Raw genomic sequence first — 25888 nt, forward strand, 5'->3', positions numbered from 1 at the left:
TCTGCAAGGGGGACGGGGGGTAACGTTCAACAACTCCGCGGGGTCTTCCTGTTTCGTGTCCGCTGCGTTTGGGTTCCGGTCTCCGCTTCTCAAGTGGCCCGGGTGACTCTACTGCAGCGTCTGGCGCGCCGGGACCTGCACAGGCCGGAGAGAGCCGTAGGCAGGACCCCGGGACACTCTGGAAGCCAGGAAATGGTGCGTGTGCGGGGCCGGGCGTCTGGAGACTGGGGGAGGGGCTTGTGGGAACCGGCCGGAACCGGCTGTGGAAGCATCCTGGCCTCCCTGTAGCGACTCCAGGGTCTGAGACCCGAGTTCCCTGGCGCAGCTCGGCCCTCTGTCCCCTCGGCCGCAGGGTGGGTTGGGCCGTAGCCAGTACCGCGGGCGTCCTGTCCTGTCCCTGCGCGGCGACTGCGGCCCCGGCCTCGGAGCCCTCTCTGTGCAGCTCCGCGCTCGCAGCCCCTCCTCTCTCCAGATTGTTTGTGCCGGGACACGGGAGGGTCACAAGGCGGAATCCCATCTCGGGTGTGGGGTTCGTGCATGGGAGGAGCTGTGGGCTGTGGCCTTCCCAGTACATCCTCTTTTTTTCCGGGGGACTGGTCTCCCTCCGAGTCTTCCAAACGTACTGGAAAAAGAATCTCAAACCTACGACTCCCGTTTTTTTAGCCTAGCTTTTTCTAGGGCTGGGAATAAATGCCTAAATTTCCGGTTCCTTCCCCACATTCCCTCCCCTCGCCAAATCAACATTATCAGCTGTTTTTTGTTTAACATTTAAGGCACAGTATTTTAGTTGTTTATAGTTTCTTTCACCATACTCTTTTGAAAGGATTTGTTTTCTGTTTGTGGATTTTTTTTTTCTTTTCAGACAGAGTTTCGCTCTGTCGCCCAGGCTAGAGTGCAGTGGGAAGATCTCAGCTCACTGCAACCTTCGCCTCCCGGGTTCAAGCAATTTTCCTGCCTCAGCCTCCCGAGTAACTGGGATTACAGGCATGCGCCACCACGACCGGCTACTTTTTGTATTTTTGGTAGAGACTGGGTTTCGCCACGTTGTCCAGGTTGGTCTCAAACTCCAGACCTCAGGTGATCCGCTCACCTCCGCCTCCCAAAGTGCTGGGATTACAGACGTGAGCCACCGCGCCCGGCCTCTTGTTTGTGTACTTGTAACCTGAGAGGGAAACAGAGAATAAGAAACTGACACTCTACGGTAAAAATTTTTTTTTTTTTTGAGACTAGAGTTTCGCTCTTGTTGCCCAGGCTGGAGTGCAATGGCGCGATCTCAGCTCACTGCAACCTCCACCTCCCGGGTTCGAGCGATTCTCCTGCCTCAGCCTCCCGGGTAACTGGGATTACAGGCATGCGCCACCATGTCCGGCTAATTTTGTATTTTTAGTAGAGACAGGGTTTCTCCATGTTGGCCAGGCTGGTCTCCAACTCCCGACCTCAGGTGATCCGCCCCCCTCAGCCTCCCAAAGTGCTGGGATTACAGGCGTGAGCCACCGCGCCCGGCCATGGTAAAAAATTTTTGTGCTTCCCCTCCTTTTATCTTTCCTAAGCCCCGACGCCTAATCAGAATGTCTTTGGGTGGAGTTTCCCCTCTGGAAACTTTACAAGGTGATGTGGCCCTCCATCTTTTTCTGGTCCTGATTTTCAGAACTGCCTGGGCCTGACCCAGGATACCCACAGCTGCCACTTCTCTTGGAGGATCTAGTGATTATCAACCCCTGGGTCACTCCTCCCAGAGGACAGCTTAAGGTGCAGGGGTGGGGCCTCTTACGGGAGCAGCTGCATGCCCTGAGGTGGGAGGAGTCTCCTGGTATCCCCTTCCTCTGAAAAGTTTACCCTTTGGGACGCTCAGCTTTTCTTCCTCAACCCCAGTTTCCGTTCCTTAGGGTCACATTGATGGTTACCCAATCTTAGGCTGTTATTGAGAGGAAAAGACACAAATGATTCCTGACCTCTGGATTGTTTTTAGTCTAGTGAAGGGAGAAAAACCTCAAAGGAGAAGGAAAACCTACTCCGTTGAAATGGTGCGAGAACCTGAAAGTTAAAATGCGCTTGGGGCAGACTGAGCAGGGCACAGTTCACTGTCTTCAGGGAGGTTGGTCACTGAGCACTCAGCCAGGATGGGGCTGGGAGATGTCTTAGGGGATAGGGTGACCTCACCTGACATTGGAATCAGATAAATGTCTGTATTCCAGGTCAGCACTGCCTCTCCCTGGGTTTGTAAACCCTTGAAAAGGTTTATTTGCTTATTTGATCCTATTTTTCATTAAATGTAAAATGTATTTTATCAGGCCTGGCGCGGTGGCTCACGCCTGTAATCCCAGCACTTTGGGAGGCTGAGGCGGGGGGATCACAAGGTCAGGAGATGAGACCATCCTGGCTAACACGGTGAAACCCTGTCTCTACTAAAAATACAAAAAAATTAGCCGGGCTAGGTGTCGGGCGCCTGTAGTCCCAGCTACTCGGGAGGCTGAGGCAGGAGAATGGTGTGAACCCCGGGGGGCGGAGCCTGCAGTGAGCTGAAATCGCACCACTGCACTCCAGCCTAGGCGACAGCGAGACTCTGTCTCAAAAAAAAAAAAAAAAAATGTATTTTATCAGTAGTGCTTGAAAGACAAGATAAAGTGTTTACAAAGAGAGGGTCACAAAGGGGAGAAAGAGGCAGAAAGTAGATTTGAGGGAAAACAATTATCTAGTCTTACATTCAATTTGTTAAAAAATCTTATTTGTGTAGTTTCTTCCCCATAACATGTATGGTAGGTTTCTCAGGTCTATTTTCTTCTTTTGGGTGATTTCAGATCAATCCCAGAACTTAGCCTTGAGAATGCTACTGGGGATAAGAACCTCAGATAAGTAGGGAAATCCAGTCTTCCATTATGGCTACAGAGAAACCAATACATTTCCACAAGAAAGTGTAGTAGATAATTGGTGAAATACAGAGATTCTCTAAAATATCTTCTCTTTGCAGGGTAGAGATTTTGTCGTAATGGATAACTGTTCTGTATCCTTTCATCTGGACTTTGGTGATTAATGCTAAATCCTATCAGATGGGACTTTGAAATATTAAATATTAGTGAATTAAATATTAGTAAAGAAGTTGTCATGGAAGTAATAATAATGTGACATCTCTATTGTCTGAAAGGGATAGATAAATGTGCTTTTCATGTTTAAGCGATAGAATACAAATGTCTTGCCGGCCGCAATGGCTTACGCCTGTAATCCCAGCACCAAGGTGGGGGGATCACGATGTCAGGAGATCACGACCATCCTGGCTAACACGGTGAAACCCCGTCTCTACTAAAAAATACAAAAAATTGGCTGGGCGCGGTGGCTCACGCCTTTAATCCCAGCACTTTGGGAGGCCGAGGCAGGCGGATCACAAGGTCAGGAGATTGAGACCATCCTGGCTAACACGGTGAAACCCCGGTCTCTACTAAAAATACAAAAATTAGCCGGGCGTGGCAGCGTGTGCCTGTAGTCCCAGCTGCTGGGTGGCTGAGGCAGGAGAATGGCGTGAACCCGGGAGGCGGAGGTTGCAGTGAGCCGAGATCGTGCCACTGGACTCCAGCCTGGGCGACAGAGCTAGACTCCGTCTCAAAAAAAAAAAAAAAAAAAGAATACAAATGTCTTACAGTTTCCTTTCCTCCTATATACATAAACAGTAAGTTTGAGTGATTTTGCTGGATTCTTCAAACACAGGATATTTTCTTACTTAAAAGTAAGTGAAACTGGGCACAGTGGCTCGTGCCTGTAATCCCAGCCCTCTGGGAGGCTGAGGTGGGTGGATCACCTGAGGTGAGTTTGAGACCAGCCTGACCAACATGGAGAAACCCTGTCTCTACTAAAAATACAAAATTAGCTGGGCGTGGTAGCGCATGCCTGTAATCCCAGCTACTCGGGAGGCTGAGGCAGGAGAATTGCTTGAACCCAGCAGGTGGAAGTTGCGGTGAGCTGAGATCGTGCCGCTGCACTCCAGCCTGGGCAACAAGAGTGAAACTCAGTCTCAACAACAACAACAAAAAAGTAAGTGAATACTCTTGTCTGAGGAAGCAGAGGTCTGAGGCCAAGTGTGCCTCCGAGTGACTCCAAACTAAGAGCCTGCAAAAGGAGGTCATTGAAGTCCCAGTTGGTTCTTCCTGGGTAGAACTTGGCAGGCATCCCAGCCTGATCACTCCAACCAGGGGAGGGGCCCTTTATACTGAGAGAAGCTACAGACCACTGGAAAGCTGGGGATGCACACATAGGTATAGTTGGGAGAGTGATACCTTGTCTGAGGTTGTAATTGTTATTGTTCAGATAATAACAGTAAACCATGGGCTCCCATGATTTGAGAGAGCTGTTTCTAGACATCCTCAAATACAAGAAATCTGGAGTTAGGTAAGAAGTAACTTTATGTGAAAGGAGTATAACGAAAGGGTGAAAGTAGTAGATACAAGATCTGCAAGCATCCCAGAGGTTAGGCAGAAAAGGGTTTTCTGGTAGAAGTGACAGCTTACATCTATAATCCCAGCACTTTGGGAGGCCAAAACAGGAGGATTGCTTGAGGTCAGGAGTTTGAGACTAACCTGTACAAAATAGTAAGACCACCTCTCTACAAAATTAAAAAAATTGTGGTGGTGCACACCTGTAGTCCCAGCAAAGGCTGAGGTGGGAGGATCCCTTGAGCCCAGAAGATCAAGGCTCCAGTGAGCAATGATTCTGGCATTGTACTCTAGCCTGGACAACAGAGCAAGACCCTGTCTCCCCTTCTCCTCTTCCCCTAAAAAAGTTTTTCCTTCACAGGGAGGAACAAATAAGATTAGGAATAGGTGGGAAGAGAGGGCAGAATGGAAAGTGCAAAATCGGATCCTAGATCAGAGAATATTTTTCCTGAGGTTAGTCTGTTTTTAGGATGGTTTATAAAGGAGGGATTGGGTGGGTGCTTCCTTAGGCTGTGGAGGGTGGGTCAAAGTTCAGGGCCTGAAAGGAGGAGAGAAACTTAACCATTAAGGTTGGATTTACAGATATTTTGTTTTGACTGATCAGTGAAGACAAAACTGTCCAGCCAATTGTTTATGAAGTAAACAGTGGGAATTTGGAGAGTCTGTCTAGCTTTCTTTTTTTTTTTTTTTTTTTGAGACAGAGTCTTGTTCTGTCGCCCAAGCTGGAGTGCAGTGGTGCGATCTTGGCTCACTGCAAGCTCCACCTCCTAGGTTCACGCCATTCTCCTGCCTCAGCCTCCCGAGTAGTTGGGACTACAGGTGCCCGCCACCACACCTGGCTGATTTTTTTTTTGAATTTTTAGTAGAGACGGGGTTTCATCGTGTTAGCCAGGATGGTCTTGATCTCCTGACCTTGTGATGCGTCCACCTCGGCATCCCAAAGTGCTGGGATTACAGGCGTGAGCCACCACGCCCAGCCGCCTGTCTGGCTTTCTTATAGGTAAAATAAAGGACGTCTAAATTAGTAATAGGGTTTTTTTCTCCCCCCAGTATCCTGCTTCTCTGGAACACCAAGGGTGGTGGTGGTTGAGAGTATTTTAATCATAGCTATTCTGTAGGATTATAGAGCTTGGGTAAAATTCAACATTGTCAGCAATTTGGTTTTGTATCCACAGAGTTGGTTTAGTCAGAGTGTAATTTCTGCAGATGTCTGTGAGGGTCAGACTTAGAGAAAGACACCTTTGGCTTCTTTCTGCTGGAGAAAAGCTTTATGAATTTATGAGTGTATTTGCTTCTGTGATGTAATAAATATATTTGGTGTTTGTCTGCAGTTCCTGGGACAGGGATCCTAAAACCCTTGTAATTCCCTAAGTGATAGGTGGAGTGTGTTTTGTGATTCACAACAATCCCCTTTCAGACCATACTTGAGTTTTAAGCTAATGAGGTGATTCTGTGGAACCTCTGGATACTTTCAGAGTGGAAACTGATGACCAGAAAGACCAAACCCATTACTAGAGGGTTGTTACTTTAAGCTCCATTCCCTACCTCAGGAAAGAGTGGAGGCCGGAGATTGAGTTGTGTAAAAATTTTTGAGCAAAGACATTCAGAGAGTTCTTCCAGGTTGATGAGCACATTGATGTGCTGGGAGGGTGGTGCACCCCAAGATGAGGAGCGTTGCCTATCCACTCCCCTTTCCCTGCCATTTTTCAGCTCTTATTTGCCTGTTCCTGAGTTATACTTAAGTAACATGTTTCGCTGAGTTGTTTGAATAGTTTTAGCAAATTATTGAACCGGAGGAGGAGATTATGGGAGCTCATGATTTGTACAGAGTTGTTCAGAAGTGTGGGTGGCCCTGTGGTTTTTGACTGGCATGTGAACTGGTATGTTGTGAGACTGAGCCCTGAACTTTTAGGATCTGTCCTAATTCCGAGTGGTGTCAGAACTGAACTGTTAGACACCTAGTGTTAGAACTGGTCAGTGTTTACACTTTTGGTGTCACAGAAAAGACACCAGAGGTCAGAACCTTAAACTGACTCCACGTAAACATTTGGTCACTGGTGAGAATTGAGACCATGAATCACATCAGAAGAGAAGAGAGTAGGGTGTGTGTGTAGGGTCCAGCCCCACAGGGTCGGTGGGTCTCTCCCCGTATGCGGAGATGAGAGAGTGTAGAAATAAAGACACAAGACAAAGAGATAAAAGGCAGCTGGGCCCGGGGGACCACTACCACAAGTCGCAGAGACCGGTAGTGGCCCCGAATGCCAGGCTGCACTGATATTTGTTGGATACAAGACAAAGGGTCAGGATAAGGAGAGTCAGCCATCTCCAGTCATAGGTAAGGCCACGTGGGTCACGTGTCCACTGGACAGAGGGCCCTTCCCTGCCTGGCAGCCGAGGCAGAGAGAGAGAGGAGACAAAGAGAAAGACAGCTTATGCCATTATTTCTGCATATCAGAGACTTTTAGTACTTTCACTAATTTACTACTGCTATCTAGAAGGCAGAGCCAGGTGTACAGGATGGAACATGAAGGTGGACTAGGAGCGTGACCACTGAAGCACAGCATCACAGGGAGACGGTTAGGCCTCCGGATAACTGCGGGAAAACCTGACTGGTGTCAGGCCCTCCACAAGAGGTGGAGGAGCAGAGTCTTCTCTAAACTCCCCCGGGGAAAGGGAGACCCCTTTCCCGGTCTGCTAAGTAGCGGGTGTTGTTCCTTGACATCTTTTGCTACCGCTAGACCACGGTCCGCCTGGCAACGGGCATCTTCCCAGACGCTGGCGTCACCGCTAGACCAAGGAGCCCTCTGGTGGCCCTGTCTGGGCATAACAGAAGGCTCGCACTCTTTTCTGGTCACTTCTCACTGTGTCCCCTCAGCTCCTATCTCTATATGGCCTGGTTTTTTCTAGGTTATGATTATAGAGCAAGGATTATTACAATATTGGAATAAAGAGTAATTGCTACAAACTGATGATTAATGATATTCATATATAATCATATCTAAGATCTATATCTGGTATGACTATTCTTGTTTTATATTTTATTATACTGGAACAGCTCGTGTCCTCGGTCTCTTGCCTCGGCGCCTGGATGGCTTGCCGCCCACATGTGTGGAGCTCCCAGAATGTTTCTCTCACTCACTTCTTCTTTTTTTTTTTTTTTGAGACGGAATTTCGCTCTTGTTTCCCAAGCTGGAGTGCAATGGTGCGATCTTGGCTCACCGCAACCTCCGCCTCCTGGGTTCAAGCGATTCTCCTGCCTCAGCCTCCTGAGTAGCTGGGATTACAGGCATGCGCCACCATGCCTGGCTAATTTTTTATATTTTTAGTAGAGACGGGGGGTTTCTCCATGTTGGCCAGGCTGGTCTCCAACTCCTGACCTCAGGTGATCCGCCCGCCTTGGCCTCCCAAATTTCTGGGATTATAGTCGTGAGCCACCGCACCCGGCTGCATCACTCATTTCTTTTTTTTTTTTTTTTTTTATTAATTTTTTTTTGCACACAAAAACAATAAACATTTTCTAAAAATACATACAAACAAAAAGATGCGTATCAAACATATTAGGAAGGTTGCACATGGGAAGTCGGGGAATAGAAATGGGGGGTGGGAATTAAAATAAATGAGAGAGGGACTTTATATGGATCAGTGATAATAACTCAATCCTCTATTTGACAAAGAAGAAGGAGAAGGAAGAGGAAGAAAAAGAAAGTGGGATAAAGGATCAGAAAGGGAGGAAAATAGAAAAAATTAGAGTATGACTCCAGGGTAGACCTGTTTTGTTGTCGCTGGGTTGGTTGGTTGGTTTGTCTGTTGTATTTTTCATATGTTTCGCCATGTTGGCCAGACTGGTCTCAAACTCCTAGCCCGAAGTGATCAACCCGCCTTGGCACCCCAGAGTGCCGGGACCACAGGCGTGAGCCACCACGTCCAGCCCCCACATTGCCTCTGGCCTCCGCGGTAGACCTCCCAGACGGGGCGGTCGGGCAGAGGCGCTCCCCACATCCCAGACAGGGCGGCCGGGCATAGGCGCTCCTCACTTCCCAGACGGGGCGGCCAGGCAGAGACGCTCCTCACTTCTTCCCAGATGGGGCGGCCGGCAGAGGTGCTCCTCATTCTTCCCAGACGGGCGGCCGGCAGAGGTGCTCCTCACTTCTTCCCAGATGGGGCGGCGGGCAGAGGTGCTCCTCATTCTTCCCAGACGGGGCGGCGGGGGGTGCAGTGGGGCGGGGGCAGAGGTGCTCCTCATTTCTTCCCAGACGGGGCGGCGGGCAGAGGTGCTCCTCACTTCCCAGACGGGGCGACCGGGTAGACGCGTTGCTCATTTCTTCCCACACGGGGCGGCTGGGCAGAGACGTGCCTCACTTCTTCCCAGACGGGGCGGCCGGGCAGAGGCGTTCCTAACTTCTTCCCAGACGATGGGTGGCCGGGCAGAGGCGCTCCTCACTTCCCAGATGATGGGTGGCCAGGCAGAGGTGCTCCTCACTTCCCAGACGGGGCGGCCGGGCAGAGGCGCTCCTCACTTCCCAGACGATGGGTGGTCGGGAGAGGCGCTCCTCACTTCCCAGACGATGGGTGGCCGGGCAGAGGCGCTCCTCACTTCCCAGACGATGGGTGGTCGGGCAGAGGCGCTCCTCACTTCCCAGACGGGGCGGCCGGGCAGAGGCGCTCCTCACTTCCCAGATGATGGGTGGCCGGGCAGAGGCGCTCCTCACTTCCCAGACGATGAGTGGCCGGGCAGAGGCGCTCCTCACTTCCCAGACGGGGCGGCCAGGCAGAGGCGCTCCTCACTTACCAGGTGATGGGTGGCTGGGCAGAGGCGCTCCTCACTTCCCAGACGATGGTGCCTCACTCATTTCTTAGGAGTGGGCCACATCTTCACATGAATGGTCCTCAGGCTTGCTTAACCTTCTAAATGTGGATTTCCTTGTGAACTGTGGGTGAAACAGGCTGCTAGGTAATAGATCCCAGAGAGAAAGGATAGTTCTCCTTGTAGGCCAACAGGAAGAGGGTGGCTGTTTAGAACCTGACATACACACCTAACCAGGGAGCAAGACAGAGGAATCTGGACAGACACCTTTATAGGAGACTCTGTGGGAGTTCCAGTTGGTGAGTTTAGGGCAAGCAGATGGGAATTCCGTGGAGTCACATGTTGACTGAGAGGTGGTCCCTGCAGCCTCTCTGTGCCTTCCTTGTGTGGGGTCAGTTGGATGATTTCTAGCAGTTTGTATCTAGCCGTCTCTGGGGAGGTGGTCACAGGGAGGCGGCTGTGTAAGGCAGATAACTGGATTGACCACGTGGAGGAAATGGGAGGAGGTGTAGAACTGGAAACTGTATTAAGGGTGACTAAGCCCTGCCTCTGGTATGAGAAAGTTAAAGCCATATTCAAAGTGGCTTCTGAGGTAACCTACAATTTTAAGAATTCACTGCAATAGACAGCTCTACACTGAATTCACAACACTATGTGGAGATGATGGCAGAAGATGGGTTACCCCTGCCCCTGGGGTTTAACTGTCTGTCGTTTCTGTCCCTGACTGACCATACCTGCTCTGTCATAGGTTCACATACCTTACATAGATGCCCTGGTTTCAGAATTTCCCATATTTCTTTGGTCTGTCTTTCTGCTACTGCCATAATGTCCTAATTATTTCATAAGCCTGATGTATGGTTGAGAAAGTGCTGTACTGTCTTAGTCACCTGGGGATGCTGTAATACCTTGCCATTGGCTGGGTGGCTTAAAGAACACACATGTAGTTTTCACATTCTGGAGGCTGGAAAGTCCAAGTTCAAGGTGCTGGCAGATGTAGTATCTGGTAAGGGTCTGCTTTGTGGTTTTCAGATCATCATCTCTCATTGTATCTTCACAAGGCAGAGGAAAGAGGAAGCAAGTTGTCTCCTGTCATTTCTTCTAAGGGTGCTAATCCCATTTATGAGGGCACCACCCTCATGATCTCTAACCCCGATTACCTCCCAAAGATGCCACCTCCTAATACAACATTAGGAGTTAGAATTTCAGTATATGAATTTTGGGAGAGACACACAGATTCAGGCTGTAACATATTCTAACAGTGTACTGTACGAAGTCTTTGCTGTATTTAGATATTTGAGTTCTATTTCAGTTTTTTTTTTTCTTTATGAGACGAAGTCTCGCTTTGTTGCCCAGTCTGGAGTGCAGTGGCCCGATCTTGGCTCACCACAACCTCCACCTCCTGGGTTCAAGTGATTCTCCTGCCTCAGCCTCCTGAGTAGCAGGGACTACAGGTGTGCCACCATGCCTGGCTAACTTTTTGTATTTTTGGTAGAGACGGGGTTTCACTATGTTGACCAGGCTGGTCTTGAACTCCTGACCTCATGATCCACCCACCTTGGCCTCCCAAAGTGCTGGGATTACAGGCATGAGCCACTACACCCGGCTATTTCAGTTTTTAGAAGTGGCCCCCTTCTCTTCCTTCCCTTCCCTTTCCCTTCCCTTTTTTTTTTTTCCTGAGATGAAGTTTCACTTAGTCACCCAGGCTGGAGTGCAGTAGTATGATCTCAGCTCACTGCAACCTCCGCTTCCTGGGTTCAAGCCATTCTCCTGCCTCAGCCTCCCGAGAGCTGGGATTACAGGTGCACCCCATCACGCCTGACTAATTTTTTTGTATTTTTAGTAGAGACAAGGTTTCACTATTTTGGCCAGGCTGGTCTTGAACTCCTGACCTTGGGTGATCCACCTGCCTTGGCCTCCCGAAATGCTGGGATTACAGGCGTGAGCCACCGTGCCCGGCCCCTTCTTTTCTTTTTTCAGGTGGAGTTTCCCTCTTGTTGCCCAGGCCGGAGTGCAATGGCATGATCTTGGCTCACTGCAACCTCTGCCTCCGGGATTCAAGTGATTCTCCTGCCTCAGCCTCCCAAGTAGCTGGGATTACAGGATGTGCCACCATGCCCTGCTAATTTTGTATTTTTAGTAGCAACAGGGTTTCACTATGTTGGTCAGGTTGGTGTCGAACTCCTGACCTCAGGTGATACACCCACTTCGGCCTCCCAAAGTGCTGGGATTACAGGCGTGAGCTACGGTGCCTGGCCCTTTTTTCTTTTCCTTCCTTTCTTTCCTTTACTTCCTTCCTTTCCTTTTTTCTTTTCTTTCTTCCTTTCCCTTTCTTTCGTTCCTCTCTTCCTTGAGATGGTCTCCTTATGTCACCAGGCGTGATCTGCACTGGCGTGATCATAGCTCACATAGCCTACAACTCTTGGGTTCAAGCGATCCTCCTGCCTCAACCTCCTGAGTAGCTGGGACTACGGATATGTGCCATCGTGCCCAGCTAATTTTTAATTTTGGTTGAGGTTTCATTATGTTGCCTAGGCTGATCTTGAACTCCTGGCTTCAAGTGATCCTCCTACCTTGGCCTCCCAGAATGCTGAGATTCCATGTGTGTGCCTGGTCTAGAAGTAGTATTTCTTAAACCTTTTTTTTTTTTTTTTTTTTTTTTTGAGACAGAATCTCACTCTGTTACCCACGCTGGAGTGTAGTGCCCTAATCTTTGCTCACTGCAACCTTTGCCTACCTGGTTCAAGCAATTCTTGTGCCTCAGCCTCCTGAGTAGCTGGGACTACAGGCGCCCGCTACCATGCCTGGCTAATTTTTGTATTTTTAGTAGAGTCAGGGTTTCACTATGTTGGCCAGGCTGGTCTCGAAAACCTTGGCCTCCCAAAGTGCTGGGATTACAGGCGTGAGCCACCATGCCCGGCCAAGAAATGGCATTTCTTTTTTTTTTTTTGAAACGGAGTCTCACTCTGTCACCCAGGCTGGAGTGCAGTGTCACAATCTTGGCTCACTGCAACCTCCTGTCTCCCAGGTTCAAGCGATTCCTCGGCCTCAGCCTCTTGAGTAGCTGGGATGACAGGTGCCTGCCACCACGCCTGGCTAATTTTTTGTATTTTTAGTAGAGACGGGGTTTCACTGTATTAGCCAGGATGGTCTTGATCTCCTGACCTTGTGATCTGCCCGCCTCGGCCTCCCAAAGTGTTGGGATTACAGGTGTGAGCCACCACACTGGCCCTATGCTATCTTTTAAATGTTTACTTCAGTGGCTTGATGCTCACAATTCGGAGTACACTGAGATTTATTTGTGTATTGAGTTTTCATCGTGGAAACTTACTAAACATATTGCATATGAGGAAACTACATAAAACAGTTGCACAGTCAACTGAAACATTGTAAAGGGAATGTCAGTCTAATGACACCCAGGCCACACTTTGAAGACTTCTCACCACATGCCCCACTTGAAATGATTCCTAGAAGCTAAATCATCCAATCTCTTTCCAGGTGGGGCCAGTGGTATAGATGATAAGATAATTTCCTTGCTTTTCTTAACCTGTGTATTTAACCCTATGTCAATATATTTTATTTTAAGCCAGTCAATTATATATTCTACTTTCGAATGAATCTTACGCAAGTGGCGTTATACTGTATGTACTATGGAATGTCAGGTTTCTTTTTTCTTTTTCTTTTTTTTTTTTTTTGAGATGGATGGTTGCTCTGTCACCCAGGCTGTAGTGCAGTGCCATGATCTTGGCCCACTGCAACCTCTGCCTCCTGGGTTCAAGCGATTCTTCTGCCTCAGCCTCCCAAGTCACCGGGACTACAGGCACATGCCACCTCGCCCGGCTCTTTTTTTTGTTTTTGTTTTTGTTTTTGTTTTTGTTTTTTGTATTTTTAGTAGAGATGGGGTTTCACCATGTTAGCCAGGATGGTCTCGATCTCCTGACCTTGTGATCCACCCGCCTCGGCCTCCCAAAGTGCTGGGATTACAGGCGTGAGCCACTGCGCCCAGCCAGCTTTCTTTTTTACACAATTATGAATCTTCCATGAAAGGTTAGTTTATTTGCTTTTTTAATTCATAGTTTACAGAAAAATTTAGGAGCTATTACAGAGCCCCTTCTCCCTACCTCACCTATTTTTTTTTTCTTTTGAGACAGAGTCTTGCTGTGTCACCGAGGCTGGAGTGCGGTGGCACGATCTCATCTCACTGCAACATCTGCCTCCTAGATTCAAGGGTTTATTCTGCCTCAGCCTCCAGAGTAGCTGGGATTACAGGCGCCCACCACCATGTCCAGCTAGTTTTTTTTTGTATTTTTTTAGTAGCTACTGGATTTCGCCACGTTGGCCAGGCTGGTCTTGAACTCCTGACCTCAGGTGATCCACCTTCCTTGACCTCCCAAAGTACTGGGATTACAGGTGTGAGTCAACACGCCTGGCCTATCTCTTCTATTTTTAACATATTGCCTTAGTGTAGTGTATTAGTTATGATTGTGAACCAACATTACATCTCATGATGATGAAAATTGATGAAGCAACATTATTATTAACTAAAGTTGATACTTTTTTTTTTTTTTGGAGACAGCATCTTGCTCTGTTGCCCAGACTGGAGTGTATTGGCACAATCATAGCTCACTGTAGCCTTGACGTCTTGTACTCAAGCATCCTTCTGTGTCAGCCTCCCAAGTAGCTGGGATTACAGGCTTGTGCCGCCACACTTGACTAGTTAAAATTTTTTAATTATTTATTTATTTATTTATTTTTAGACAGAGTCTTGCTCTGTTGCCCAGGCTGGAATGCCGTGGCGCAATCTTGGCTCACTGCAACCTCCGCCTCCTGGGTTCAAGCAATTCTCTGCCTCAGCCTCCCAAGTAGCTGGAATTACAGGTGCCCACCACCATGCCCCACTAATTTTTTTGTATTTTCAGTAGAGACGGGGTTTCACCATCTTGTCCAGGCTAGTGTGTAACTCCTGACCTCGTGATCCACCCGCCTTGGCCTCCCAAAGTGCTGGGATTATAGGCGTGAGCCACTGTGCCTGGCCAAATTTTTTTTTTTTATAGAGACAGCATTTCACTATGTTGCCCAGGCTGGTCTTAAACTCCTGGGCATTAAGCAGTCCTCCTGTCTTTGCCTCCTAAAGTGTTAGGATTACAGGTGTGAGCTATTGCACCCAGCTAATATTATTTTATATTGTACTTTATTTTGTATTTATACATTAACAGTGTAAATGTATATTCATATGTTAAATGTGTATTATATAATCATTTTACATTTTAACTATTTTTTTTATTCTATTTAAAAAAATCTATTGAGACTTAGTTAACTTTCACCACTACTATTCAACATAGTACTGGATGCTCTAGTCAGAGTAATTAGACAAGAAAAAGAAAAGATATCAAAATTGGACAGGAAGAAGGAAATTTTTTCCTGCTCACAAATTATATGATTTTACACGTAGAACATCCAAGAGAGTCCCCCACCCCGCACACACACTTAGAAGAAATAAATGAATTAAGCGAATTGGTAGGATACAAACTGAACCTTCAAAAATCTGTTATTTCTTTGCTTTTTTTTTTTTTTTTTGAGACGGAGTCTCACTCTGTTGCCCAGGCTGGAGTGCAGTGGCGCGATCTCACTCACTACAAGCTCCGCCTCCCAGGTTCATGCCATTCTTCTGCCTCAGCCTCCCAAGTAGCTGGGACTACAGGCGCCCACCACCATGCTCGGTTATTTTGGGTTTCACTGTGTTAGCCAGGATGGTCTTGATCTCCTGACCTCATGATCCACCTGCCTCGGCCTCCCAAAGTGCTGGGATTACAGGCGTGAGCCACTGCGCCCGGCCTAAAAATCTGTTATTTCTATGCATTGTTACTGAATAACTCAAAATGGAAATTAAGAAATTTTTTTTTTTTTAGACGGAGTTTCACTCTTGTTGCCCAGGCTGGAGTGCAATGGCGAGATCTCGGCTCACTGCAACCTCCCCCTCCCTTGTTCAAGCGATTCTCTTGCCTCAGCCTCTCGAGTAACTGGGATTACAGGCATGCACCACCATGCCCGGCTAATTTTGTATTTTTAGTAGAGATGGGGTTTCGCCTTGTTGGTCAGGCTGGTCTCGAACTCCCGACCTCAGGTGATCCACCTGCCTCGGCCTCCCAAAGTGCTAGGATTACAGGCATGAGCCACTGTGCCCGGCCTAGAAAACATTTTCTTCCATATACTTGAAATCATCTTTAGCTCACTTACAATACCTAATACAATAAATTTTAGGTAAATAGTTGTTATATTGTGTTGTTTAGGGAATAATGACAAGAAGAAAAAGTCTATACGTGTTCAGTATGTACCTAACCATCATAGATCTAACTACATAGTACATGATCAGAGGGTGGTTGAATCTGAGGATGCAGAAACCCCAAGTATGGAGGGCTGACTGTAACACATCATTGGATGATAGATAAACAAAATGTGTATATCCATACAGTGGAATGTAATTCTACCATAAATACAAAGTGGGGATGCATGCTACAACATGGATGTGACTTGAGAAACCTATAATGAAGCCAGTCACAAATACCACGTGACATGATTCTGATTATATGAAAGTCTTTGCCATCATTTGATGTTCTCAGTGTTTTAAATTTTAGCCATTCTAATAAGGGTTGTGTTGGTCTTTAATTTTTAAATTTGTAATTCCCCAGTGACAAAATATGCATGTTTTCATATGTTTATATGCCATCTATATATTTTATATAATTATGTCTTACGCAGCAAAGACGATTTTATTTCTTCCTTCTCAATTGGTGTACTTTTTATTTTCTCTGTCTTGTTGCTTATCTAGGACTTTAAGGATGTTGTTGAATAGCAGTGGTGAGAGAAGACATTCTTATCCTGCTTCTAATCTTGTCTAGAAAGCATCTAGTTTCTCACTGTTAAGTATGATGTTAGCTGCAGGTTCCTCATTGATGTTCTTTCTGAGGAGGAAGTTCTCTATTCCCAGTTTGCCACCATGAGTGGATGGTAGATTTTGTCAAATGTTCTTTAGTTTTTACTTGCTTCCTTTCATTTCTGATCTTAGTAATTTCTTTTTTCTTATCATGACTAGAGGTTTAGCAATTTTATTGTTTTTTTTTTTAATCTCTATTGATTTCCTGCCATTTGATTGACTTCTCCAATTGTTCTGTCTGTCTGTGTGCTTACTTGGGTTTAATTTGCTCTCGTTTTTCTGTTTTCCTGTTTTTTTTTTTTTTTTTTTTTTTTGGAGACAGCAGCTTGCTGTGTAGCCCAGGCTGGAGTGCAGTGGCATGATCTTGGCTCACTGTAACCTCCATCTCCCAGGTTCAAGTGATTCTTGTATCTCAGCCTGCTGAGTAGCTGGGATTACAGGCATGCGCCACCACGCCCAGTTAATTTTTGTATTTTTAGTAGAGATGAGGTTTTACCATGTTGTCCAGGCTGGTCTCCAACTCCTAGCCTCAAGTAATCTGCCTGCCTTGGCCTCCCAAATTGCTGGGATTATAGGTGTGAGCCACTGCACCCAGCCTGAAGTAGACTCTCAGATGATTCAGTATAAACCCTTGTTCTTTCCTGGTGTAGGTGTTCAATGCTGTAAATATTCTTCTATGCACTGCTTTTGCTGCATACCATAATTTTTCATAAGTTTTGTTTTCATTTTCGGTCAAAATAATTTTTTATTTCTCAGACTTCTTTGATCCATGTGTTTATTTAGAATTGTGTTGTTTAATCTCTAAGGATTTGGGGGAATTGGTAACTATCTCTGTTATTGATTTCTAGATGAATGACTTGTGGTCTGAGCATACTTTGTATGAGTTTTTTAAAATTTTTCATATTTATTAAGGTGTGTTTTATGCCCCAGTATTTGGCTTATTTTTGTGAATATTCCTGTGAACTTGAGAAGAATTTGTGTTTTGCTATTGTTAGATGAAGTATTCCCTGCATTTCAGTTAAATTCAGTTGTTTGATGATTCTATGTCCTTTCGGATTTTATCCCTGTTGGATCTCTTAATTACTGCTGGAGGGGTGCTGCAGTCTCCAACTATACAAGTAGATTAGTGTATTTCTCTCTGCAGTTCTATCAGTTGTATTTTGCCGCATGTATTTTGCAGCACTTGTTATGCAAACACACACTAAGGGTTGTCAGGTCTTCTTGGCATGTTGAGTCCTTTATCATTATGTGATGCCCACTTATATCTCTTTATTTATTTATTTTAAAAATTTAATTTATTTTTTTTTTAGAGACAGAGTCTCACTCTGTCTCCCAGGCTGGAGTGCAGTGGTGTGATCATATAGCTCTTTGCAGCCTTGAACTCCCAGGCTTCAGCAATCTACCTGCCTCAGCTTCTTAAGTAGCTGACTACACGTTTGTGATACCACCACTGGTTAATTAAAAAAAATTTTTTTTTAAATTTTTTTGTGGAGATTAAGGTCTCGCTGTTCCCCAGGCTGGAGTGCAGTGTCTATTCACAATAAATTATAGCGCATTATATTCTTCAGCTCCTGGGCTCAGGTGATCCTCCATCTCAGCCTCCTAAGTAGCTGGGACCATAGGCATGTGCCACTGCACCTGGCTTATCTCTGTGTTTTTTCCTTTCTCTGAAGTGTACTTTGTGATACTAAGATAGCTATACCGTGTTTCTTTTAATTAATGTTAGCATTTTATGTATTTCTCTATCCCTTTACTTTTAATATGTGTGTCTTTGTATTTAAAGTGGTTTCGTTTTAGCCAACTTACTATGTTTCTAAAATCCACTATAACAGCATCTGTCTTCTAATTATATTTGGACCATTGACATTCAAAGTGATTATCGATACAGTTGTATTAATATCTACCATATTTTTTACTTTTTTCTATTAGTTGCCCTTGCTTTTGTTTGTTTTTTTGTCTCTGACCTTCCTTCTTGGGCTTTAATTGAGCATTTTACCTGGAGGTGTGACATATTCTGTAATCATATGATTTGTTAGTGAGCCTTTGTTCCTGATCTGGGTTGTGGCCTTCTGTGGTATTGTAAGAAAGATGTGTGGTCTTTTCTCCTCAGTGCCTACCATGGCTCTCCTCCTATGTTTTTTTTTTTTTTTTTTTTTTTTTTTTTTTTTTTTGAGACAGAGTCTTGCCACCCAGGCTGGAGTGCAGTGGCGCGATCTCGGCTCACTGCACTTTCCACCTCCTGGGTTCAAGTGATTCTCCTGCCTTAGCCTCCCAGGTAGCTGGGGTAACAGGTGCGTGTCACCATGCCTGGGTAATTTTTGTATTTTTAGTAGAGACGAGGTTTCGCCATGTTTCCCAGGTCAGACTCAAACTCCTAACTCAAATGATCCTGACTCAAGTGAACTCAAGTGATCTGCCTGCCTCAGCCTCCCAAAGTGCTGGGATTACAGGCATGAGCCACCATGCCTGGCCAGTATTCAGAATTCTTGTTAAAGGTTAGGGAAGCTATCATGTTGTTCTTCAGAGGAGTTTGACCATTGTTAGATACTCATTATTCCTGCTACATTTAGAGAAGAACTTTTTGTTGACTCTTCAACAGTCTTTAGGGGATTTATAGAATTTAAAAAATATTTTGTAAGAGGCTATCTTGAGGACATTTCATTCTTTCTGAGAACCCATCTTTCCAGCCAGGTGTGGTGGTTCACACCTGTAATCCCAGCACTTTGGGAGGCTGAGGCAGGAATTTGAGATCAGCTTGAGCAACAAAGTAAGACCCCATCTTTACAAAAAATTTAAAAATTAGGCGTGGTGTCTTGTGACTATAGTTCTAGCTACTTGGGAGGCTCGGGAGGGAGGATCACATGAGCCCAGGAGATGAAGGCTTCAGTGAGCTGTGATCATGCCACTGCACTCCAGTGTGGATGACAGAGCAAGATCCCATTTCTAAGAAAACCAAAAGAACCCATCTTTCCCCTTATTTTATTTTGCCTTGACATTACACAATATAATATCACATAGTGACTGGTCAGGAATCATTTCCTCTTGAAATTTGAGAAAGAAGATTTTATGTTCTTTTGGAGAAAAGCACTGCTGATCCCTTCATGTATTTTATAATCATGGTCAAATTCGCCATCAAACCATCTGGACTTGAATGAAATCCCTCAGAAATTGCAACTCTTAACCTGTTCCTCAAGGTTAGCAAGTCATAGGATACCTTGTTATGTGTCTGCCAGAAAAAACTCTTCTGGCATTTTATCTTCTTAGTATGTGTGTGTATATAAGGTAAAAATAGGTGGGAAACTGCCCTTAACGTTCATGACTGTGGGAATTTTGCTGGGTGAGGGGGCGCTGCCTAAGTTGCCATACCTTCTTCTTCATGCCTGTATTCTGTCTTCCCAGTAGCTTCCTAGCCTAGTGAAATGGGACAGAGTCAAAGGAATCAGTGACTCTATAACAAATGTTATACATGCAGGTTAAAATGACTACTTTTGTAGAGGAATATTTTCATTCAACCAACTTGATCTGTCTACGTCTAATGGCCTGGAATCCTTCAGGAAAGTATGGTCAGCTGGATTTTGTCAGAAAGTGGATTTCTATGGGCCTTCTGGCCTCATGTTTGACGAAGGGAACAGAAGAAAATGGTTCCACTTCTTCAGTGTATATTTATTTATTCATGGATACCTTTTTCAGGTTTTATCCTGTGTTTCTTTCTTTCTTTTTTTTTTTTTAGAGACAGAGTTTTGCTCTTGTCACCCAGGCTGGAGTGCAGTGGCACAATCTCTACTCACTGCAACGTCCACCTCCTGGTCTCAAGCGATTCTCTTTCCTCAGCCTCCCAAGTAGCTGGTATTACAGGTGCCCACCACCATGCCCGGCAAATTTTTTGTAATTTTAGTAGAGACAGGGTTTTGCCATGTTGGGCTGGCTGGTCTCAAACTCCTGATCTCAGGTGATCCGCCTGCCTCTGCCTCCTGAAGTGTTGAGATTACAGGCGTGAGCCAGTGCACCTGGCCTACCCTATGTTTCATGGAATGCTGATTGGTGTGAGATATGAAAGGAGATAGAAGTTTTTCCCAGAAGGAATTATGATCTTAAATTTTTTTTTTTTTTGAGACTTAATCTGTCTCTGTCCTCCAGGCTGGAGTGCAATGGCACGATCTCAGCTCACTGCAACCTCCGCCTCCTGGGTTCAAGCTATTCTTCTGTATCAGCCCCCTGAGTAGCTGGGATTACAGGTGTGTGCCACCGTGCCTGGCTAATTTTTTTGTATTTTTAGTAGAGACAGGGTTTCACCGTGTTGGTCAGGCTGGTCTCAAACTCCTCACCTCGTGATCTGCTTGCCTCAGCCTCCCAAAGTGCTGGGATTACAGGCGTGAGCCACCAGGCCTGGCCAAAATTTGTTTTCTTTGTATAGCATTTTATTTGTTTCTCCAAGGTGAACTGGATCCTGCCATTAGAGACCAATAAAACTTGTAGTGACTACAGCAATAATGTAGAGATCAGTTGCATGTTTTCATGGGGTAATTAAATTTATGAGAAAGTGAATGTAGACAGAATTCTGACAACCATATTTATTTATCATAAAACAAATGTTTGGAGACTGCCACATCATTTGTCAACTTTTGTTTGTTTGTTTGTTTGTTTGAGACGGGGTCTCTCTCTGTCACCCAGGCTCAAGTGCAGTGGCGTGATCTTGGTTCACCATAATCTCTGCCTCCCTCGTTTAAGCAATTCCCCCGCCTCAGCCTCCTGAGTAGCTGGGATTACAGGCATACGCCACCACGCCCAGCTAATTCATGTATTTTTAGTAGAGATGGGGTTTCACCATGTTGACCAGGCTGGCCTCAAGTTCCTGACCTCAGGTGATCTGTGTGCCTTGTCCTCCCAAAGTGCTGGGATTACAGGCATGAGCCACCACACCTAGCCATTTGTGAACTTTTATGAATTGGGTTTACACCCCTGTACTGTCATCTCATTCTTCCTCCTGCATTGCATATTTGGGATGTTTTAGGACTCAGTGGCCTCTGAGGATGTGGCTGTGAACTTCACACTTGAGGAGTGGGCTTTGCTGGATCCTTCCCAGAAGAAACTCTACAGAGATGTGATGCGGGAAACCTTTAGAAACCTGGCCTGTGTAGGTAAGGATGACATCATTCCTTCTCTTAGTCAGTTAGAGAAGAAGTATTTCTTGCCTTTTAATGCTTTTTCATGATGTCTGATGTGGAAAAGGGAATACTTGGGTGAGTAAATCAGGGATGTTTGCACCTTATCATGAACTTAGAATCTAGTCATTTTTCTGTAATGTCTATCAGTTCAAAAGGTTCACTAGAATCTAGTCATTTTTCTGTTTTCTGTGATGTCTATCAATTCATAAGGATTTTTTCTGACTCTATTTTAGGAAAAAAATGGGAAGACCAGAGCATTGAAGATTGGTACAAAAATCAGGGGAGAATTTTAAGGTAATTTGCACTAACAAGAAAAAGCAATGTCTCCTTCTTAGTGTGTCATGAAATTTTAAAAATAAGGAAACAAACCAATAAGCCCAGCTTCAAATTTATTTATTCCTACAACTTTTTCACCAGAAAAAGAAAAAGTGTGACATAGATGTTCAGTGTTGCAAAATCATTCACTTGGAAATAGTATTAAGAAACTGTATATATGGGGCCGGGCGCGGTGGCTCACGCTTGTAATCCCAGTACTTTGGGAGGCCGAGGCGGGCGGATCACGAGGTCAGGAGATCGAGACCACAGTGAAACCCTGTCTCTACTAAAAATACAAAAAAATTAGCCAGGCGTGGTGGCGGGCGCCTGTAGTCCCAGCTACTCGGAGAGGCTGAGGCAGGAGAATGGCGTGAACCCGGGAGGCGGAGCTTGCAGTGAGCCGAGATCGGGCCACTGCACTCCAGCCTGGGTGATAGAGCAAGACTCCGTCTCAAAAAAAAAAAAAAAAAAAAAAAGAAACTGTATATATGAATATCACTTTTTTATTAATAGCTACTGTTGAGCCCTCTTGCAGAGCATTCCATCCATTCACTTTCAAATAATTCATACAGGCCTGAAAACTTACCCTTGCCCCGATTATGGTAAAAATGTAAGTCGAATACCTATTAATAAATATAAAGTCACAAACCACTAAATCTTGCTTTCTATTTTTTCCAGCAATCATATGGAAGAGGGACTCAGTGAAAGTAAAGAATATGATCAATGTGGAGAAGCCTTCAGTCAGATTCTCAATCTTAATCTGAACAAGAAAATTCCTACTATAGTAAGACCATGTGAATGTAGTTTGTGTGGGAAAGTCTTCATGCATCATTCATCTCTTAGTAGGCACATCAGATCTCACCTTGGACACAAACCATATGACTATCAGGAATATGGAGAGAAACCATATAAATGTAAGCAGTGTGGGAAAGCCTTCAGTTCTTGTCAATCCTTTCGAAGACATGAAAGAACTCACACTGGTGAGAAACCCTATGCATGTCCGGAATGTGGGAAAGCCTTCATTTCTCTCCCAAGTGTTCGAAGACACATGATTAAGCACACTGGAGATGGACCATATAAATGTCAGGAATGTGGGAAAGCCTTTGACCGCCCCAGTTTATTTCAAATACATGAAAGAACTCACACTGGAGAGAAACCCTATGAGTGTCAGGAATGTGCGAAAGCTTTCATTTCTCTTCCAAGTTTTCAAAGACACATGATTAGGCACACTGGAGATGGACCTTATAAATGTCAGGAATGTGGAAAAGCTTTTGACCGCCCCAGTTTATTTCGAATACATGAAAGAACTCATACTGGAGAGAAACCCCATGAATGTAAACAGTGTGGGAAGGCCTTCATTTCTTTCACAAATTTTCAAAGTCATATGATTAGGCACACTGGGGATGGACCTTATAAATGTAAAGTATGTGGGAGAGCCTTTATTTTTCCCAGTTATGTTCGAAAGCATGAAAGAACTCATACTGGGGAGAAACCCTATGAATGTAATAAATGTGGTAAAACCTTCAGTTCTTCCAGTAATGTTCGAACACATGAAAGGACTCACACTGGAGAGAAGCCCTATGAATGTAAGGAATGTGGGAAAGCCTTCATTTCTCTCCCAAGTGTTCGAAGACACATGATAAAGCACACTGGAGATGGACCTTATAAATGTCAGGTATGCGGTAGAGCCTTTGACTGTCCCAGTTCATTTCAAATACACGAAAGAACTCACACTGGAGAGAAACCCTATGAATGTCAGGTATGTGGGAAAGCCTTCATTTCTCTTAAAAGGATTAGAAAGCATATGATACTGCACACTGGAGATGGACCTTATAAATGTCAGGTATGTGGTAAAGCCTTTGACTGTCCTAGTTCTGTCCGAACACATGAAAGAACTCATACTGGAGAAAAACCCTATGAATGTAAAGAATGTGGGAAGGCATTCAATTATGCCAGTTCCATTAGAATACATGAAAGAACTCATACCGGAGAAAAACCCTATGAATGTAAGCAGTGTGGAAAAACGTTCAGTTATTCCAGTTCCTTTCAAAGACATGAAAGAGCTCATAATGGAGATAAACCCTACGTAAGGAATGTGGGAAAGCTTTCATTTATCACACAACCTTCGAATACCTGTGAAAATGAATAGTGGAGGACAGTTCTACAAGTATCTACATATCTAAAGAATATGGAAAGTCTTCAGTTTGCTTTCTGGGTTTTGGACTTGTTTGGGAGCTCACCCCTTTCTCCTGTTTCTCACTTTTGGAATAGGAATGTCTATCCTGTGCCTGTCTCATATTTTGGAAATACACAACTAGTTTGGTTTTCACAGGTTTGGAGCTGAAGAATTTTGCCTCAGCATGAATTGAGTCTCATCCATGTCTGAGTTATGTGATATTGAGATGACACTTTGGAGTTTGAGTTTAAACATTAGGCTTCATGCTGGAATTAGCTGAGACTTTTGAGGCCTTTGGGATGAGATGAATATATTTTACATGTGATGACATGGATTTTGGGGGCCAGAGGTGTAATGTTTTGGCCGAGTGTATGCCCCCTCAGATTCATATGTTGAAACCTTACCCCCACCCCCCCACCCCAATGTGATGGTGTTTGGAGGCCCTGTCTCTGGTGGTTTTTAGGATTGGAGGACATCATGAAGATGGAGGCCTTGTAATTGGGATTAGTTTCCTGATAGGAGTCCCTAGAGAGCTAGCTTTGCCCTTCACCATGAGAGGGTGCAGTGAGAAGATAGCTATCGTTGAACCAGGAAGCAGGCCCTTACCAGACACGGACTCTGCCAGTGCCTTGATATTGGACTTCCCAGCCTCCCAAACCGTGAGAAATAAATGTTTGTTGATGAATTAAGCTTTCCAATTTATGGTATTTTGTTTTAGCAACCCAAGCTAAGACACAATCCAATTTTTAAATGGAGGAAAGGACTTGAATAGACATTTCTCCAAAGAAGATATCCAGATGACCAATAAGCACATAACAATGCTTGACATCTTTAGTCATTAGGGAAATACAAATCAAACTCAAGACATGCATAGTGTCTCATTACGATTAGTAGTATCAAAGATGGAAAACGAGAAATACTGGCAAGGATGTGGAATGTTGGAGAACGTTGTGCACTATCACTGGGAATATACAGTGGTATAAGCCTGCTGAAAACAGTATGGCAGATCCCCAGATTAAAATATAGAAATAACATATGATCAGCATTTCCATTTCTGGGAAAATAAAAAGATTGAAAGCAGTCTCAAATAGGTTTTGTACACCTGTGTACATAGCATCATTCACAATAGGTAAACTCTGGAAACTACTCAGGTTTTCATCAACAGATGAATAAACAAAAGGAAGTTTATGCATACAAGAGGATGTTACTGAGCCTTACAAAGGAAGGAAATTTTCACATATGCTGCAAGATGAACCTTGACGTGCTAAGTGAAATGGGCCATTCGTGTAAAGACAATACTGTATGAGTCTACCTATATGTGGTATCTAGAATAGTCATATTGATAGAAAAAGTACAATACCATTTGCCAAGGATTAGGGAAATTGGGTAATGGATAGTTATTTAATGGGCATAGAGTTTCAATTTTGCAAGATAAAAAGGGTTCTAGAGATGGATAGTAGTGATGGTTGCACATTAGTATGAATGTTCTTAATGGCACTGAACCGTACACTTAAAATTGATTATGATGGTGAATTTTTATGTATGTTTTACACACAAAAAAGGGAAAAAAGGCCACAGTACTGCACAGACCTTGTGGGACCTTCAGCATACCAAGACACTCTAGGTCTCTCTCTCTCTTTTTTTTTTTTTTTTTTGAGATAGGGTCTTGCTCTGTCACCCAAGCTGGAGTGCAGTGGTGAGATCTTGGCTCACTGCACCCTCTGCCTCCCAGATTCAAGCAATTCTCATGCTTCAGCCTCTTGAGTAGCTGGGATTACAGGTGTGCACCACCACACCTAGCTAATATTTGTATTTTTAGGAGAGACAGAATTTCGCCATGTTGGCCAGGCTGGTCTTGAACTCCTGATCTCAAGTGATCTGCCCACCTTGGCCTCCGATAGTGCTGGGGTTACAGGTGTGAGCCACTGTGCCTATTCTCTAGGTCTCTTTCCTACTTGTTCTCAGCACTGTTTTTTTTGTTTTTCTATCCATGAGGGACCTGTTCCTACACAGTCCATTTGGATTTTAGTAGGCATTTAGATTTGATCCCCAGGATTGACTCCCCTGTCTCCTCCC

General features: G+C 45.0%; 1 protein-coding gene across 1 annotated transcript; it reads left to right on the top strand.

Annotated features, from left to right (window-relative positions):
• ZNF564 (zinc finger protein 564) lies at positions 1 to 24851 on the top strand. The gene is made up of 4 exons (XM_003275785.3): positions 1 to 195; positions 21168 to 21294; positions 21555 to 21615; positions 22315 to 24851. Exons 1-4 carry the CDS (start codon positions 193 to 195, stop codon positions 23783 to 23785), a joined length of 1662 nt encoding a protein of 553 aa, XP_003275833.1. The 5' UTR covers positions 1 to 192; the 3' UTR covers positions 23786 to 24851.
• The last annotated feature ends 1037 nt before the right edge of the window (positions 24852 to 25888 follow it).

Source organism: Nomascus leucogenys, chromosome 10 (genome assembly GCF_006542625.1).
Source record: "Nomascus leucogenys isolate Asia chromosome 10, Asia_NLE_v1, whole genome shotgun sequence".
NCBI classification, from domain to species: Eukaryota; Metazoa; Chordata; class Mammalia; order Primates; family Hylobatidae; genus Nomascus; species Nomascus leucogenys.